Consider the following 19,251-nt stretch of genomic DNA (forward strand, 5'->3'; position numbering starts at 1 on the left):
GCTAAGAAAGCACTTGGCCAATTTTCCAATTATTGGTCACCAGATCCTGTCTAGTCTACAAGTACAGTCTATCACTTCTTTATGACAGCTCTCTTTATGACAGGTGATCAAATCACTCATTTACAAAGTATTGTGATATAGAATGGGATTTCAGCCTGATGTTAGATGGAACAAATTCTGCAGAAGTACAAGCTGGGTAGAAAGCCACAGAAAATACTGGATGAAACAAAAGGAAGAGACAAACATCATATCAAATCACAAAATCATAAAAGGCATTCAGTAACTCTTAAAACATTACGAAGAATAAAAAAAGATTAGCAATTTAGACAACCAGTTGATAGTTAAATAAGTTATGTCAGGTAAAGAATATAAATGATAAATGTTTTTGACTTAGGGCAGTTTCTGATACTTTAAATTCAGCGTTGCTTGAATTGGAAATGCAAAAAGTATCATAATATGAAATATTATTTAAAGAAATGCTTTTCTAATGTGGTTCTTTATGAACGGAAGTAGAAGTGGTTATTTATGACTCGTGTACAGCAGTAAATCTCCATCACCAAAATAACTTACCTGTTAGTGGAGGCCCCCTCAGTTTCTCATTTGCTTTTGCTTTGTCAAAAAATGCACCATACAAAACAGACCTATAGTGAGAGAAATTAAATTAACAATAAAGAAACTTATGTTTTTCACAAACATTGGGAATGTTTAAAAATTAAGAATGGTTAGCATTCAAGAGTAATTTTGCAATCAATCAAACAACTACTAAGTTCAAAAGTGCAACTTCCAGTAGTCTTCCCACACCCTGGGTTTAAAGCACAAACCAATATGGACAAATAAAATAACTAGTGTATACAAAATATTGCAAATTATTCAGAAGTCATGTTTAAGTTGCCACAGTCTAAATACTACCATGACTTAAAGAAACTGGAGAAAATTCATTTGAAAATGCAATGCCTTGTAAAAGTATTCAGTCTCTTGACCAATTCTCTAATGTTGCTGAATAACCAACAGTAAAGTTTTCTCCTCTGTGATGTTTTTATACCATACCATTTTCCAAGCCCACACAAACTGTGGGGAGCTGGAACCTATCCCAGCAAGCGCAGAAACAATTCCCTGGGCAGGGTGCCAGTTCATCACTGGGTGAACACACACACATACCAGGGCCACTTTAGCAGTGCCAATCCAGGAAAAATGAACCAGTCAAAGATATCAAGAACACTTCATAACAATCTCCTGGATAGAAGAGTTGCACAAAATAAGACATTAGTCAAAGACCACCATGTGAAAGAATTTCTGGAGTTTGCCAAAAAAGCATAAACGTGATTCTGTGGTCAGATGAAGTCAAGATGGATCTTTCTGGCCAAAGTTCAAGGAGATATGTATGCCATGGATGTAACCTTTAGCACACGTTATGAAACCTCATACAAGCAGTGAAGTATAGTGGTGGCTGCACAATTATGCTGTGGATGACTTTCATCAGCAGGGACTGGGTAGAAAAGTAGAATGTAAGAGCTATTTGTTAGTTATTTAGGTTATGTTAAGTTGAAAAAGGTTTTTTCTTAGTTATGTTAAATGTTTGTCTTTATTCTATTTCTTGTCCCTCTGACACAGATTAGTGATCTGCCTTGCCGTAGGTAAGGCATGGGGGCAACACAGCTTCAAACCGTGCCCAGTTTTATGTAACGTAATACACCCTTTTGAACGTGAAGTGCTGTACGTATAGAATATACTGAACGTACTGAATGTATTAAACAAAGAATAGAGAAATAATTTTAAGTATAGAAAACAACTGAAGTTTAACAAGAAAAAGTTAAGTATAAAGAAGAAACATTTTTTCCTTTTTTGCCTTTTACTCTGCATGCGTAACAACTTTGTTTCCCTATTTTAGCAAAACTGTTCGCTTTGAATTTTCACTAAACATTTTTAAAACAAACTTTATTGGACTAAGAATTTTCTTTTGGTGCATGTTTGACCCATGCTTGATCCTGCCCTACCAATTTAGCAGAGACATAGGAGAACCAATGGATAATAGAAAATTAAAGCAAATTCTGCAAAAGATCCTGTCTCAGTGTTCCAAAAGACTAAAAGCTGGGCCAAAAATTAAACTTGCAGCACGAAAATCCCCAAAACAAGGCCAAAGTAACCTTGGAGTGGTTTAAAAGAAAAAAAAGGTAAATGTCCTACAATGGCCCAGTCAAGGCACTGATCACATTCCAACTGACAGTCGGGGACACTATTTCAAAATTGTGTCATCCAACTAACCTGAACAACCTGGAAAAAATCTTGGCAAAAATCACTTCCAAACATTTTGTAAACCTGTTATTACTGCAAGAGGTAGCTCTACAAAGTATTAAATTGTGGAGAATTAATACTTTATATACAGCATATGATTTTACAAGCATTCTTACCTATCTTCTGAATGCTGCAGAATGAGAATGCGAAAGTTTGGCGGGAGGTCATTTAGATGATTAAGGTGCTGTGGATTAATCATAAGATTTGCATATGCCTAAATGAAATGGGAAGAAAAAGAAACTGCATTAAATTTTCCAGTATAAACAAAATCTAACAACAGTCATATAATAACCTTTGAGAACTTTCAGGCAGTGTACGTCAAAAAGCATTTTTCATACCAAGGTATAAAAAAAAAAATCAAAATGCATTTTTTGTAACAAGGTAGCAAAAGATATTAAGTTGCATTTACTGGTATAAGTGAAATACATAATTATTCAGCTTTACGTACCTTTGAAATTTCAGTCAGCTTTTGCTGTACAGTAAGGAAGAGTGTGTTTGCTCTGGCATCCCTTGTACCATGCAATTGGTTTAAAAGATTCATCAATGCTGCCAGCTGAGAGCTGCTTGTGTCACTAGTGGCTATGTTTAGAACTTCGGACATCATCATTGAAACACGACAGCTCTAAAACAATTGAATAAAAATCAATTTATAAGACTTTAAACAATCTTATGATCAAAAATAAATTTTAATAATTTAATCAGCTCTTTTCTGAAAATACAACATATGACTGACACAAGTCAAAAGACAAGTCCTATCTATAAACTGAAGTACTACTTATAATTCTTATACGTAAATGAGAAAACAGAAAAATGTCTGGCACTCATTCAAAAAAAAATGTTGTGTGAAAGTTTCATCAGTGATATCAATTTATCAATCTCTTTTACATAGTGCACTAACAGATGACACAAAGCACACATGAATACAACTAAAGAAACAAGATAAGTATATTATAAAATATTATAAAATATATTATAAAATATTTCAAAGTGATAAATAACAGGAAATAGGCACTGGGAAGAGACAACAAATTTGTATTACATTTAAAATAGACATAGTGACTGTTTACTGTGCTACAAACAGAAAAATGACTTATTTTTACTAATACTAAATCTTTTTCACATATCAATAAAGAGCTTTTATCTAGGTCACAAATGTTGCCTTTTTAGGTTTAAGTTTTACATACAGTATTAACCCATGTGCTGGTTCAAAAGAAATACATAATTCAAAATTGGTAAAAATTGCCACTTTATTAAAGATTCTTTCAAGGAAAGCACTAAAAATAAAGTGAACACTGACCATTTACAAGACCATCTATACCATTAAAAACAAAAACTATATTTAAAATGAGTTTTATGACTAGAAACAATATAAACAGTATAATGTATTTTTAAAAATAATAACTCCTGTATGAATAAAACACAGTCAGTGTTACTAAGTAGTCATAAGCTAGCAAGAGTTAGGTTATTTACTCAGTTGTAACTTCTTTTTGTAATGTACACTCACAACACTTACCTGGTAAAGAGCTAAATATTGACAGGAAGATACATGATCAAATTGTTGAAAGCACTCAAGTAAATCAAGACTGGACATTGTTATAACATCAGTAAATTTGTTGTTTATAGATAAACTAAGGGTTTGTGCCAAAACTTCAGTAGCCTGGGCAAGGGTCTGCTGGGCAAATAATCTTTCATTCTATAAATAAACAGACAAGCAAAACAATTATTCTTGATACTTTAAATTAATTTAAAAAAACACACAGAGAATATATTCATCATTTTACACATGCATTCAGTATTTATATGTTTAATATACCAAAGGTGATATGGTGAGATAGCAGTTGGTACTTATTAAATTATCTTAAATCTTCAAGAAAAGAGGTGTGATCCCCAGTTTATTCATAATCTATGTGGAGTGTGTAAATTCTCTCTTCTGTCCATGACTTCTTTCACAAAGATACCTGTACAATTGCTAAATTAACCTGCAACTCTAGATAGGCCCAGTGGGTGTATGAGTGTGCTCTGCAAAGGATTATTGTACAATTCAGGGCAAATTCTTGTCTTGGCTCCTGGGAAAGTGTCCAGTTCCCTATGACTCTGTAATTTCTACTGGCAAAAAAAAAGTACTTAGAAGATGGGCTGATGTATAACAGTTGTATACCTGAAATTTGCTTTGAGCTTTTTTAAAGCAAGCAATATAAATCCCAGTTTACGAAGAAACTAGCTCTAATTTAGTGACAAAAATATTGTGTTGATCCCAGTAAAGCAGAAATATGCTAAATATAAAATCATTATTTAGGTAGTCTGAGTGCTACTTCTTGGGTAGATCCTAGTGTATGTCCTAGTATGGAGAGCTGACAAGGGTGCATCAGGCAAGCATGGAGGTGCCCCAAAGATTGGTGTTGGGCCTCTTCTCTCCTCTATACAGCTCCTCACTGGGCCCTATCATCCAGTCTCATGGTTTCTCTTTATCAGTGCTATGCTGATGATACACAGCTGTACCTGTCATCCACTCCAGAGGATCACACGGTATCTGCCTAAATCTCTGTATGTCTCACTGACACTGCAACCTAATACCCAATAATACCTAATACCTGCAACCCAATAAAGGAACACCATCTCCAGGTCAACTTGGCAAAGACAGACCTTCTTGTTATCCTAGCTTAGTTCATTCTAACTAACACCCGCCAAGTCAGTACACAACCTTGGGGTGCTGATCGATGACCAGCTGTCCTTTAGGGACCATGTTGCTACAGTCTCTCAGTCTTGAATATTCACTCTATACAATATCCACAAGATCAGGCTGTATATAAGTATGTGGCCAACTCCTGATTTAGGCTTCTGTATTGCCATGTCTTGACTAATGCAGTTCTCTACAGGTGGGAGTGCTGACATGCCACTACAAATGACTGAAAATCTAGTGGTATGTCTTGTGTTCAATCAGCTAAGGTAGGCAAAATCACTCCTCTCTTTAGATCACTACATTAGCTCCCTGTAGAAGCACTTACAGTATTAAGTTTAAATCCTTGATGCTTACCTACAGAGTAGCCAATAGATCAGTACCGATATAGAGTATATTAAGACACTATGCTCCTTTATGACCACTCGGGTCCACTGATAAACAGCATCCAGTGGTGCCACCTCTGCGTGGTATTAAATCTTAGTTGAGACTCTTTTCATGTGTAGTTCCTAGCTGGTGGAATAAGTTGTCCACCTCCATTTGGAATTCTGATTTCCTCAATGTGTTTTTTAAAAAGTGTTTAAAGACACTTCTGCTCAGTGGATTTCTGTCTAACTGCTATTAGCTGTTAGGTTTTATTATCTAGGAATTATAACTAAGTTGTATTTTAGTTCTGAGCTCTTCACTTGTGATGATCAATTTTGTAACCTTGTCCCATAATACTTGTTCCCAAAAGGTCCTCAGACTGATGTTATCGATTATGTTGACCTCTTTTGTAATTCTCTTTGAATGAAAGCATCTGCTAAGCAAATACATTTTTAAGCCAAAGCAGCTACCTTGAGCTTAGACGCTTTTGATGAGTATTGCTTCACTTCCTGTTGTTGACAATCAGCCTCTATTTCTGGTTCATCATCGTTCAATTTGCTTTTAATTTCCTCCTGCAAAAAAAAAAAAAACTGACTTCAGAATAATTTATGTCTAAACTATTGTCTTTATAACTGAGTGTGTGATTAAGTGTAAATTAAACACAACTTAAGAAATGTACGATTATGGAAACGTTACAAAAATGTTTACACCACAAATGTAATGCTTTCTCCTCATCTTAATAATTTTAACATGTTATTTTGTTAGTCAGTGACATGATATTATTAAAAGTGTTGAAGTACATATTCATATTTTTCTGGGAAGCATGCTTGATGCAAACCCTAGCTGCATGGAAATCCACATGAAATTCTTGTGTGGTTTTCCAAAATGCTTGAGAAATGAGAAATGCTTGTTTGAGTTTCACAGACTATCAATAAAATGACTTGCATTAATATTTGAGTTGCTTTTCCTCACTTTAGGAGCTTATGTTTTTCACATACAGTAAATGTTTTATAGTAAGTCTTTATTTGATCTATAGGTGGAAATAGCCATAAAGACCTTGCTATAGAAAAGAGGATAACATATCAGAATATATTAGAAATAAAGTGAATGATACTGAAACTATGATAAGAAATCATTTAAGAAATATTGTAAATATTGTAAACAGTGGATGCAATTTACTGTAGTTCATTTTGAATGAAAAAGGCCACATATAAAAAAGATAGCTTTGCAAAGACATAAAGCAGAGACTGGTATGGCACTGCGTAACTTACATTTTTATTAATGGGTCATGCAAATATATACTCTAAGGCTATGGGAAGAAGCCTAAAGTAATGATACCGAACCTTCTTTGTTATCCCTGGAAAGGAAATTCTGATTAAACTCCTTTCCATATACTTTACTCTGTACTCCTCTCATTACTAATTTTAACCAGTTAAATAATAATCTGATGGTTTATCACACATATGAAATATGGTACCAATATAACAGACACTTTAAGGCTGAGATGTTACTGTTGATCGTGTGCAGTGCATGATAATAATTGTTTCCAGCTTCCTTAAACTACAGTATAAAAGAGTTAATCATTGAAGCTGCTAGAACCTGGATTGGTGCAGACCTCTGCATTAACCACAAATTTGTTTGCTTTAAACAGCAATAACTCATGCATAATTTTCCAATAACAAACTGCTTCCACTATGCATTTTAGAAACCTTTGTGACACACGTGTGCATGGGAGGCAGCTGAAGGGCTTAGAGAGAACTGATTATACATCTGCCCAGTTGGTGGGGTGGGGGGTGGGGGGGTATCTGGGTACGCTGACGCTCTTTCTGAGTTCTCTACAGGTCTTTCCCGGGAAATCCCACCAGGAGTCGACACCTCGAAGAGGGACACATCCCTTCCGGTTCCGGCACCGAGGACGATGTCACTTCCGGTTCCGGCACAGAGGACGACATCACTTCCGCCCTCCGTCCTATAAAGCCTCCTGCCTTTGCTCTGGCAGGCAGTTCTGTTTTGGACTCAGTAAACTTGTCTCTGATGAATCGATTACTTTTGCAGCCAGGAAACCGGATTAAACGGGTGGCTGCCCCAAACCTTGCCATGCCTCATGTCTCTTCTTCTTACACCTTTTTAAAAAAAAACAAACTGTCCAACTTTCCTAATCTTCCATCAAAATCTATCTATAATATTGCTATACTGTATATCTATCTGTAATAATGAAGACTAGTTAGCTTTACTTGTTGAAGGTAATATAATAAATTAAAAAATATTTCATATTTTATATCTCTTGCCCTACATGTACCTTAAGCATTCTTCCTATGCCTTTCCTTGGTATCCACAGGAATCACCTTCCCATAAACCTAATTCTCAGACTCTGTTATTTCAAGGCACATTGCTTGCTTCCTGTCTGCTTTTTGACTACCACCAATGGTAGATGGGCCTCCATTACCCCACTTTGAAAACATTATTCATAATCCTGCAAAAATTTCCCATCTTTGAAGCTGGCTCTCACCAGCTTTTACTTGGTATCCTTATGTATTTCAAACACTCTAGCTCTGTTGAATGCCTGACCAAAGCCAAACTGTCCAATCAGACTCACTCAGATCACTCAGACAGAAAAGACACAGAGTAGCGAATGCTTCCTGTGTTTGAAGGCGATTCACAACATTCCTCCTACTCCGCTACTTGGCATCCTCATGTGTATCAAACTTTCTTGCTCAGTGTTTCTTCTGCTGATCACCTCAACAAAGCGAAACTGACCAATCAGCCTAACTCAGATAATGAGCTGAATAATGCCAACAAGATACACTCTAATTTGTATCTGGCATAGTGTAATTCAGTTAAAAAAATGCACACACATACCATTACTGAGATAATTCAAAATATATATGTGATAAGACCCAAATTGTAAACAGTGTACTCAAGCAATCTGTTACTTTAGGTCATATAAAGTTTGGGAATGTGTTATACTTAGGGCTAGTCAAACCAACAGGTGACATACAGTAGGTAGGTCTCTTTTTGTCTCAGTATCTTTTAGGGACTAGTTCATACTAGGAATACTTACTGTAGGTAAGTAAGAAAAGGGGTGTTGAAATGACAACACTGAAACATAAATTTATGGATTGTATCTTCTAATTGATCGGTGACTTATTAAATGTAATGTGATCTATAAAACTGATAAAGCAAAAAAAAGGTTGTAAAATATATTGTTTAACATGTGTAATGAACATTTTACTCAGCAATTGAAATTGCATCCCATCCAGTGTAATCATTGCTTCTGGAATGGGTTCAGTCTTCACCATCCTCTGTAATGGAATAAGCAGGTTTACAAAAATGAATGAACTTACTTAAATTTAATACATTAAAAACAACTTTCAGTCGACCTTCTCTCAAACTAGCATGCAAATAAAACTGCACCGTGCTTGGTCCAGAGAAACGAGGTACCTTCTCTAACAGTTCATTTCACAATGTTCAGCCTGGCACTTTAGGAATGAGCACTTTATCAGCACTGGCTTGACAGTAGACCAATTAAGTTTTGTTTGGAATAACTTTCCTGGTAGTTGGTGCCCTATGATATGTTGATATGTTCAATTCCTGCATTACATAACAGTACTATGCACTGCAATAAAGTAACAGAAATGGCCTGACTGATCAAGATTAAGAGCAGTGCAAGGAATTACAGCAGTTTCATTCCCGGGAATGTGGGAATGAAAAATGTCCGTGAATCCGAGCCTGGGATTGGATCCCCTAGTGGCAACGCCTAACGGGAGCAGCCGAAAAAAGAAGAAGAAGAATAGCTAAATGAGATAGAAAGGACAATGATAATTTGGACCAGACTGACAATGAAGATTTTCTACTTTTAAAAATAGCTATAATTTGAACTTAGAATATCTTGTATTGGACTGGAGAGGTCTTTTCAAAGGTACTTGATTTTGCTGCTTAAAGGAATCATAGCGGGAAGAGGCATTTTTATACAGGTGATTCTAAGGCAGAAGGGAAGATTTAGACCCATTTTTTTATAACCTGAAAGAACCTCATAGGTGTTGGACAGGTCAAGAATGGAAGAAGGATCTGAGGGAGCATTTCCAAGAATAAACACAGATAGAGATAGATTAAATAGAAGAAGCGACAATGGAAAGCCCTGTTTGGTGCCTCTGTTTAATTTAAAGGATTGGGATATAGCAGAATTTGTGACAATAGAATCAGATTGGATTCCCTACTTCCAAGTCTGCCGACTCCTGCTGCCTTCTCGGCCTTACGCGGCCAGCCGTCCTTCTACTGGTCACTCCCATCCCTTCATAAAATGCTCCACGGGAGCGACCACTTCCAACTGCCCTAAGTGTTGGCCAAACACCCCTTCTAGGGCTCACTACTGTCCAGTTGCCTGTCTGCAAGCCTGCGTGCTCGCTCTCTCGCTCACACTGGTTCTTTTGCCACACTGCTTCCTGCTCTCTTGCGCACTTTTGCAACCTCCGTTTTCTATTCTTATCCTCTCTCCTTCCTTCTTTCTTCCCTTTTAGCCGCCTCACGCTTCTATGTATGAAGCGGATGTGGCAGCCGTAGTAATCAGCAGCCCCGGGAACATTTATGGATGTGGACAGTTTCTCACCTGTGCACTTAGGTAAGAAACGCACACACCATGAATTACCCCGGAACTGCTTCAGCCACTCAACCACCATGCCCCCTCACTAAGCTGCAAGTGCAGCAATTATTTATTTAAAACCGGCTTCTTGACCTGCTATACCACAGCCATTTCCCATAGCTGTTGTTTTTTTTTGTGGTTTTTCTCAACCTACAAATAACACTTTTGACCATTGCAGCTGATCATCCAATGGCTAGAGGTTGCAGCGGAGTCCAGTGTAGTGAAAGGTCTGTGGTCTCAGTGGGGGAGTTTGTCCGTCAACAGGAGAGTTCTGAAGAGGCAGTGGCGGAATCCTGTAACCGGTGAAGGAAGGTGGCAAGTGATGGTACCTTGTGCACTTCAAGAAGAAGTATTATGAAGTGTACATGGCACCCCTGGTGATGGGCATTTTGGGGTCACGAAGACACTAAGGAGGTTACGCCAAGCTTTTTACTGGAGCCGGAGTCGGAGGGATGTGGAGGATTATTGTTGGCAATGTGATGCTTGTACTGCCAGGAAAGGTCCAACAGGGCAGCACCACTGCAACAATACCAGGTGTGCTGTCTTGGTATCAATTGACTATTTCACCAAGTGGCCTGAGGCTTACGCGCTACCAGATCAAAAAGCAGAAACTGTGGCTGAGACCCTTATTGATGGATTTTTCAGTAGATTCGGGATGCCAGATGAATTACACTTGGACCAGGGCCAGAATTTTGAGAGTCAGGTATTCCAGCAGATGTGCCAGCGGATGGGCATCCGAAAGACCCGTACAACCCCTCTTCACCCACAGAGTGATGGGCTTGCAGAGAGGTTCATACTTGCACACATGCAACACAGTTGGCTCTTGCCACTTCCCAAGACCAACATGACTGGGATCAGCAGCTACCATTGGTACTCCTAGCCATTTAGTCTGCAGTGCAAGAGTCTTCTGGCTGCACACCTGCCCTACTAATGTTGGGAAGAGAATTAAGAACTCCCACAGAACTTGCATTCGGGCTACCCCGATACTATGGCTGAAGTGTCTGGTCCTGAATACGCTTGCACGCTACAGATTCGCATGGAGTCTGTTCATGCATTTGCCATGGATCACCTCCATGTAGCAGGAACTCATCAGAAGCGATAGTACGATCTGAGAGCTCGAGGCCAACCTTTTCAAGAGGGCGATCAGGGTTGGGCTTATGGACCCAAACAGAAAAGAGGACGTTGCCCCAAAGTTGGACAGCTCCTGGGTAGGCCCTTGCCGGGTTCTGGAAAGGGTGGGGAAGGTTGTGTACTGGGTTCAACTGCCCCTGCCAGGGTGCTGCATATTCCTCCACCAGGATCGTTTGGCTCCATATCGTGAATGATGCTCTAACATGGAGAGACAAATGGAATCATCACCATCACCAGCTTCTATTCAGGAGGGAAATCAAGGTTTAGCCTCTTCCATGGATGCTGCAGAAAATTTGCAGACAGGCAGTAGTCTGCTGCACCAACCTCTGTGAACACCCAAACCTCATCGATAGCGATGCCTGCCAGCCCATCACAGGGACTTTGTGCTTTCTTGGGGACAAGGAGCTGAGGGGGAGGCTGTGTAACGTGCAGGCAGTGCTTTCTAACCCTGTCTGAGGGCAAGGGACAACTGGAAGGGGAGGTTTCTAATTGTAAGCGGCGGACACACCTCAAGGGGGATGTTTTTTTCTTTTGTTTTTTGGTTTGGTGTTCCGGGTGTGTGCTAGGGTTGAGAGGATTCCCAGAGTCAGCGAGATTGTTCCATTTTTGTATAGGACCAATTTAACCAAAATAAAACTGAAAAGGCCCTGACAGCTGCGAGTGCTCCTGTTATTGTTTACCCGGATCGCTACTATATATATATATATATATATACTGAGTATACTTTATACATAAAATATATGTTGTCGTACCTTGCATAACTGAATAACCCTTATGGCACAGTAACAATTCAATACATGTATGGTCACTACAGTATCTGGATTTAATAATCTTCATGTGGGAGAAGGCTGACTCGCATAAATATGTAGAGCCGAATAATGCAGTCAAGGAGGTAGCACATTTCCTCATGTTTGTGTACTTTTCCTCTGTGAGTAAGTTCCAAAACTGTCCATGAGACCCATACTTCAGCTGAATGTTATCCTGTAGTGTCAAAATCTCATCCTCCACTGTAGAGTTTTAGGTAAAACAGTGTTGCAATTTTTGATGCGGGTCAATCACCGTCAACATCTTCCCTAAATGGATAGCACTTAAATGTAATGATTGGCTCAAGTAAAGCTGAGTCTTTAAACCATTTGTCAAAGTCTGACAGACAATTTTCATTCTGCTCTGTGTAGCGTATGCTGTCAAGTTGCGCACACGCCTTCCATTGCATCTCCAGTTCTGACGTGAGGTTTTGGATGTTCCCCAAATCAAGGCGCTGCAGCTTTGAGGACAGATGTTGCATTTTTCATTTGAAAGCATTAACTGAGCTAATCATATTGACCATGGTTTTTTCTTTTCCTTGCAGCTGTAAATTAAGCTCATTCAATATGTTGGATTAGATCGGAAAAAAATGCCAAGTCTAGCGGCCATTGTTCGTTATTAAGTTGCTTTTATTCTGCATGTTTAATAATAAGAAGAAACTCACAAGGCACAAGGAGGAAACAAACCCCAGGCCGGGCGCCAGCCCACCGTAGCTTTTTAATACACTGAATGAATAATCGATTCTAGACAAGTTAATGATTTGCATATTTTTTAAAGATTGCAGCATAAGAGGTTTACAATGACTGGATATGTTGTTTTAGAGCTCCATGTTACACACAATTAGTAAACATTTACTTCAGTAGATAGTTCCATGTTTTGTTTTTGCAAATGGGGTGAGTTTTGTCTTTAGACTCAGTTTTCGCGTCACCACCACTGACTAATACAATACCTACAGAATAGCTTCCGCAACTCCAGTTTGCTTGTCGATCTGACATTTCCTTCTTCCATTATTCAGGAAGAATATCTCTAGATCATTCATTAAGGTCATTTTTTCCCCATTATATGGAGAGAGCAACCTAATCTTTACTGAGAGAAAACCATGGCTTCAGACTTGGAAGTGCTGATCCTCATCCCTGCCATTTCACACTCGGCAGCAATTACTCAAGTGAGTGCTAAAGGTCAGAGTCAGATGAGGTAAAGAGGACAATATCATCTGTATAAAACAACAAAACTACCCATATGCCCCATCCCTACACCCATCTGGACAACCTCAGATTCTTAGCTGTTGAAATACTGTCCATGAAACCCACAGACAAGAGCAGTAACAAGACATTACTTTGATGGACTCCAACAAATCTGACTTAAAACCAAGTATTTTGACACATGAGTGTCCCTACTACCCCATATTCCCACGCCACTTCCCATAATACATGCTGACAGACACAGTCATGTTTTTGCCAGATCTACAAAACACATGTAGACTGGGTGACCACAACATCCAGCACTGCGCCATGGAGAAGAGCTGGTCTTCACATGGAAGAAATCTTAGTGGTAGGGGTTAAAGTTATCATGAACGGAAACCTCAGATTTACATTCCCAGTACATCCTAACTGCTTGTCTAAGCTTCTGTGGTCTATTTGGACTACAGCCTTCGCTTTGAGCCTCTCTCTACTATCTCTCTACCAAGTGATGATCAGTTGACAGCACTTCCCCTCTCTTCACCTGAGTGTCTAAAACATATGGCCCCAGATGAGACAACACAATTACACAGTCTATCATCATGCTATGACTCAAGGTGCTCTGGTACCAGGCACACTTATGCTTTTTATGGACAATCTATCTTATTAATGGCAATTAAAAATGAGCAGAGCAGACACGCTGGCATACAACACTGAATAATCAAAGGCTGCAAGTACTTTAGCATCAGACCCACTAATTAGTAAATAATGGATTAGTTAAACAATTAGAACACCTAGAAAAGTAGAATGAAAATCAAGATGAAAATATTGTTAAAAAGAAAAAATACATTATTCCCATATAACTGCTTGGTACATTTTATTATCTATTTACCAAACTTAGTTTTCTAATTCCTATATTGTTCCCAAAACACAGAACTTGGGAAATAACACATCACTTAATTAGCCCAGCAGTCCAATTAAAAACCAAAGCTGGTTGGAAGAAAAACCTGCAGCCACAGGGTGGCCACAGGACCAAGGTTGGGAAACACTGGTCTAGAGTGTCTAGGTCTTTCCTGCCTATGCCTGCCACTAAATTGGCACTGCATCCTACCCTCACCTCTTTGTCTTGCAGTTGGTGAGACCACAAAACAGCTCTATCTTGCCATTTCTGTCTCAGCCAGCTTGGGGCATATGGGTTGCCTGACCATCAGATGCTTGTAGGTGAATGATACTTCAAGTTGTGGCACTGGGCAAATCTATCACAGGCAAGGGAGGGGGTTTGACCAACCAATCTGTCTAGCTCATTTTTTCCTTGTCTCTCAAAACATATATATTTTCCTATAGTGCTCTAAACTGATCCATTGTCAGTGAATGTGGGTGTGTGTGCAAGTTTCTTCGGCAATGGATCAGCACCTCCTTCCAGAAGTGGTTCCAGCCTTGTAGTTGATGCTGTTGACATAGGCTCCTGAGACTCAAGACCTTGATTGCAATAAACAACCTCAGAAAAAGGATGGATTGTGCTTAACTATCCAAAGCATAGTAATGTATAGGAAAATCATTAGTAAAGTAGTTGTAATCTTTAATGACAGATTTTCATTTTATCTATACTTTATTTTAGATTTACACATCACTGATATGTATTAATTCAAAAACAATTCAAAAAAGAATGATAAAAAGAAAATAGGAAGGGCTCCCAAACAGCTTAAAAAAGACATTTCAATCTTAATAGAGAAAAAAATGTAAAAATGATATATAGAATTTAAGGAATGAAGAATAAATCAGGTTTATATCTAATATACTCTTTCTTTTCTTTGCCACTATTATTGGAAATGCTTCTCCTGCACAAAAATGCACAAGGGTATAAAAAACAATGAAAGAAACTCTTACCACAAAATGACTGTTCCAGTGGGCTAAAGGATAAATTGGGTCATTCTTAACAGAAAGCAATCGCAGACACTTTCCCAGAAGACATAAGCACTTGACCTTCATCTCGAGTGAACTGGTACAGAGGGTATATACACTTTCTAATTGAGTCAGAGTCATTTGTCCTAGGGTCTTTCCGGTCATGATCCATTCCTAAAAATAAATGGATACTTTATAATTATAGTAAAGTGTAACTGCTTATTACCTTTAGAATATATTCCAATTAAAATGCAGACAATTAAAATAAACAGTTTTATATAAAAAAAAAATTTACCAAATGAATTATATAAAAAAAAGCAATTCCCTGTTAACTAAGAGGAATCTATAAAGTGGGTTTTGATCCCATCAAAAAATATAATCATTATCTTTTAAGAAAAACAGTAAAATATTTTCTGCTAGATCACACAGGTATCTAAAAATGTAAAAACTATGTACTTGCTCAACTGATGTACAGTCAGGTGTGTTTCGGACATATTCCTCCACCATTTTCCGAACAGGACCCTTTTGTTCATCTGCAAATGCCTGCATCTTCTCTTCATTAAATAAAATCTGGAGCATGTCTATAGTCAGGTCAACAAGCATTAACTTAATTTTAGCCAGCTTCCTTGTCACTGGCAAGCTTAGATTTCTTGTCTAGACAATAAGAAAAAAACAAATGAAATGTCATTTAAAAAATTTTGAAAATTATCCATCTGCAGTATATATTCATTAGTTTTTTTTCAAACATGGAGATCTACTGGAACTAATCACCATTTGAAAACTAGAATCACTATAATATGTTTCCAGTTTCTATACAATTCATCAGGTGCACACAACAAGAGATACGCTTACCAAATCACATCTTTCTTTGAGATTCACAGTAGTGGCTGCTCTGCTTACATGCTATGCCAAATTATCTAGCTACTCACAAAATGACACTGGGGACACTGATATATCTGAAACCATCAACATTGTCAAAAAAATCCAGTAATCTTTCATTATCATACAGTAGGCAGCTAAATTGCCTGCATTATGTTTCAGTTCCCATCTCCCTTTGTATTATGAATGATGTTAACTTGGTAAATAATAACTCAGTTTTCTTTTCATCAATGATAACCTAAACATATAAGTGTGTGAACTAAAGTATTATGTTGCATAAAATGATTATTATTATCTAGAATGTCCTAATGACACAAAAACACAGAGCATGTGTAAATATACAATGATTTCCAAAAAAATCTGAAATATGATATGAAATAAACAATACATTTATGACTTGCAGTTTCAAAATTAATTATTAAATGTAGGTTGATGGAAAAGATGCAAAGAAATAAATGAGTGACATTACTGAACTTTTTGTATACTCTTTCTCTTCATATATTTTTTTTTGTTTAACTACATCATTACATATATTTTATATCTGGTTGATGGTTTTATATAAGGTTGCTGACAGGATCAGTATTAATTATAATTAGATATGTTTTTAGGAGCATAAATAATCAGTTTGTAGTCCTGTAGAACTTCCAATGTTATATTAGTAGAAAGATATGGCTGAGCAATATCATAAAACAAAAGGGTATTGTCGGGTTAATTAATAGTAAATAAAGAATAGTCTTGATTCATCATTACTAATGAAATTCAAAATGGATGTACTTTTATTACTCCAACTGGTGGAGCTTCCATGTGCCCTTATTCAGAGAAACACAACTAACTGAAGAAATCCAATGGAACAGCTTCCTTCACCAGTTAGGCTCATTTGCATACAATAGACAGGTAGCATTTCAGCTACATCAATCAGCACACAGATAAATGGTATATTCTAATTACAGCCTTCTGTCATTAAGTAGACATATATACTTCTTATATGTAAACTGTTAATAAGTTAAAACTTTATGATCTCATCTATATTTATAAATGTTCTAATACAAATGAAGTCAGGATGTCCTAGTTTAACAGGCCTGCTGTGTCAAGGATTTTTTTCCCTTTTAGTATTCAAATGTTAAAAGCAAGGTAGGTTAACTTTTCCTAAAATATGATGTAATTTACTGTTTTTTGACAGATGACTTACTACATTGAACTTACACTTTGATCCCCCTGTATCACAAAACAGCCCTGAAAACCCTGAACTGGACTATATTATACAGTTTCAGAAAAGGTTACACTGAACTTAAAATGTGGTGAGCAGTAGATATGGACTGGAATAAAAGTTCATGTTGTGCTAAGTTATGTGATCTTTGACCATGCACCCAATTTTTATGATAGTTGTGAAACAGACATGGTATGGGTAGCACTGTGTGACTCGGACTGTGTGAGAAATTTATTGACTTGCATATAATAGCTTTTGTGTTCAGTCAATTACTCTATTAGGTACAAATTTTCTTCAAAAATCTTCTGAGATTTCAGCATACAGAAAGATTGCAACTGGAGAAAAATTATCAGGCAACTTTAGAATTTGTACAATAATGGACAAATAGAACAAAAACTGTGACACTTTCACCTTCTGTTTGAAATAACTAATACACATGAGTTATTGAAGAAAAACCGTATCCATTAAAAGACTCTGGGCATTAGAGTCTGTATGGAATTATGCTGATATTTACTAGATATTTTAGAAACAAAAGAAACCCTACAATTTTTCAAAGTCTGCATGATTCTATACAGTAGATTTCTGTAAGGCAAACAGACAGATAGGCAGTCAGCAGGGCAATTAACATCAGTATAAATAAAGTTAGTCAGGAGTGGTTGTTTCCTGTTTTACAAGATAAAATTAAAAAATAATTAAGCTATTCCTTTTGTTATATGTTATAGTGAACTGCTTCATATTAGGATGCATAATAATTTCATAGTGTTACATAAAATGTTTTAACATAATATATCATTTAAAGATCACTTTAGAGGAAAAAAACAATTATGGGACGTGCAGGTTCATGCAACAGTCCCCCAGCTTTGACGTGTGTTTTAATATTAAAATATAGTTACAACTTGAAAATTTGCATATAATACATTCACTTTCAAATTGGATTAATTATGGGTTAATTGACACAACCCAAAAATACTGTATTAGAGAAATAAAAAATAAAAAAACAAAAAAACTACTATATAGGAAAGAGGCTTCTTAGCAAGCACTGGATTTATAAAACTTTCTACTAGTTAGTTACATGTAAATATTTTGTTATGTTTCGACTAATTTTACTTCATAAAAGGATAAAACCCTGATTATTTTAGAAATATTATTGGAAAAGTAATACAGTAAGTGATTCTGAGTGACTCTATTTTGGACATTGACATAAAGCCTTAAAAATAAAATTCCCATTTTGTAATTTAGAAAGAAAAGTTGGGTTTAAACATAAACAGATTGTTTGTAAAAGTATATAAATATTGACAAATGATGGATTGTGAATAGAAGAATATGAATATTGACCAATAATGAAAAACAGAAAGGAATACACCTGAAAAAAATCATGCTAATAAATTTAATATGTGTAATGGGTGGCATGGCAGCACAGCGGTAGTGCTGTTACAGTGCAAAAAAGGAAACAGGTTTCAAGTTTGCATGTTCTCTTTGTTTCTGTGTGGGATGTCTTTGTGTGCTCCAGTTTCCTCCCTAATGCCTAAAGACATGCTGGTTAGGTATGGGCTGGTACCCTGTGCAGGGACTGTTCCTGCCTTGAGACTAAGGTTTGCTGGGCTCGGCTTCAGCTTGCCCATGAGACTGTTCTGGATAGGTAGGCTTCGAAATTTAATGGATGGATAAACAAAATGTAATCCTTAGTACTAATATTGCTCTTTAAGTAAAATGTTATACTGTAATATACCGCAGTTTAACTGTAAATGTACTGTTTCACTTATTTTTACCAGATAAGTATTTTTATCATTTATAAATTTACAGTAAAGCACTTAAAAGAACAAATGTTTATCCGTTCTTGTCACTTACTAAACATACATATAAAATATATACAATTATAATCTCTGATTCAGAAAAAAATTATGATAAATTTTGTTGATTTCAGGGCACTCACAAATTTCCTGTAACGGTGGCGCCATCTATTGTTAGTTTCACATAAAATTTTGATAATCCCACAAAAGCAAAAAAAGGTGTATAATTTTTTTTTCAAATACTGATGTTAGATAGTAAAATGAAAAAATTATTGTCATACCCGGTACTAAAACTAAAACTATTTTTAGAATATAAGCACATAAGAAATGTGTTTGACAAGAACTGGGTATTTATCCCACAATAGGCTTTCAGTTCTTCTTGTTTT

The 19,251-nt window shown here is 36.9% G+C and overlaps 1 protein-coding gene across 1 annotated transcript in view; it reads right to left on the reverse strand.

Moving 5' to 3' along the window:
- The window catches only part of LOC120540101 (cilia- and flagella-associated protein 46), a 248,788-nt gene that overhangs the window by 82,496 nt on the left and 147,041 nt on the right, over positions 1 to 19,251 (reverse strand). The window contains exons 41-47 of the mRNA XM_039770591.1: positions 15,446 to 15,643; positions 14,975 to 15,163; positions 5,806 to 5,907; positions 3,806 to 3,985; positions 2,741 to 2,914; positions 2,409 to 2,506; positions 571 to 641 (exon numbers count right to left, since the gene is read on the reverse strand). Coding sequence (XP_039626525.1) covers positions 571 to 641; positions 2,409 to 2,506; positions 2,741 to 2,914; positions 3,806 to 3,985; positions 5,806 to 5,907; positions 14,975 to 15,163; positions 15,446 to 15,643 — 1,012 coding nt within the window. The remainder of the gene's footprint in view (positions 1 to 570; positions 642 to 2,408; positions 2,507 to 2,740; positions 2,915 to 3,805; positions 3,986 to 5,805; positions 5,908 to 14,974; positions 15,164 to 15,445; positions 15,644 to 19,251) is intronic.

Source organism: Polypterus senegalus, chromosome 1 (assembly GCF_016835505.1).
Source record: "Polypterus senegalus isolate Bchr_013 chromosome 1, ASM1683550v1, whole genome shotgun sequence".
NCBI lineage: Eukaryota > Metazoa > Chordata > Cladistia > Polypteriformes > Polypteridae > Polypterus > Polypterus senegalus.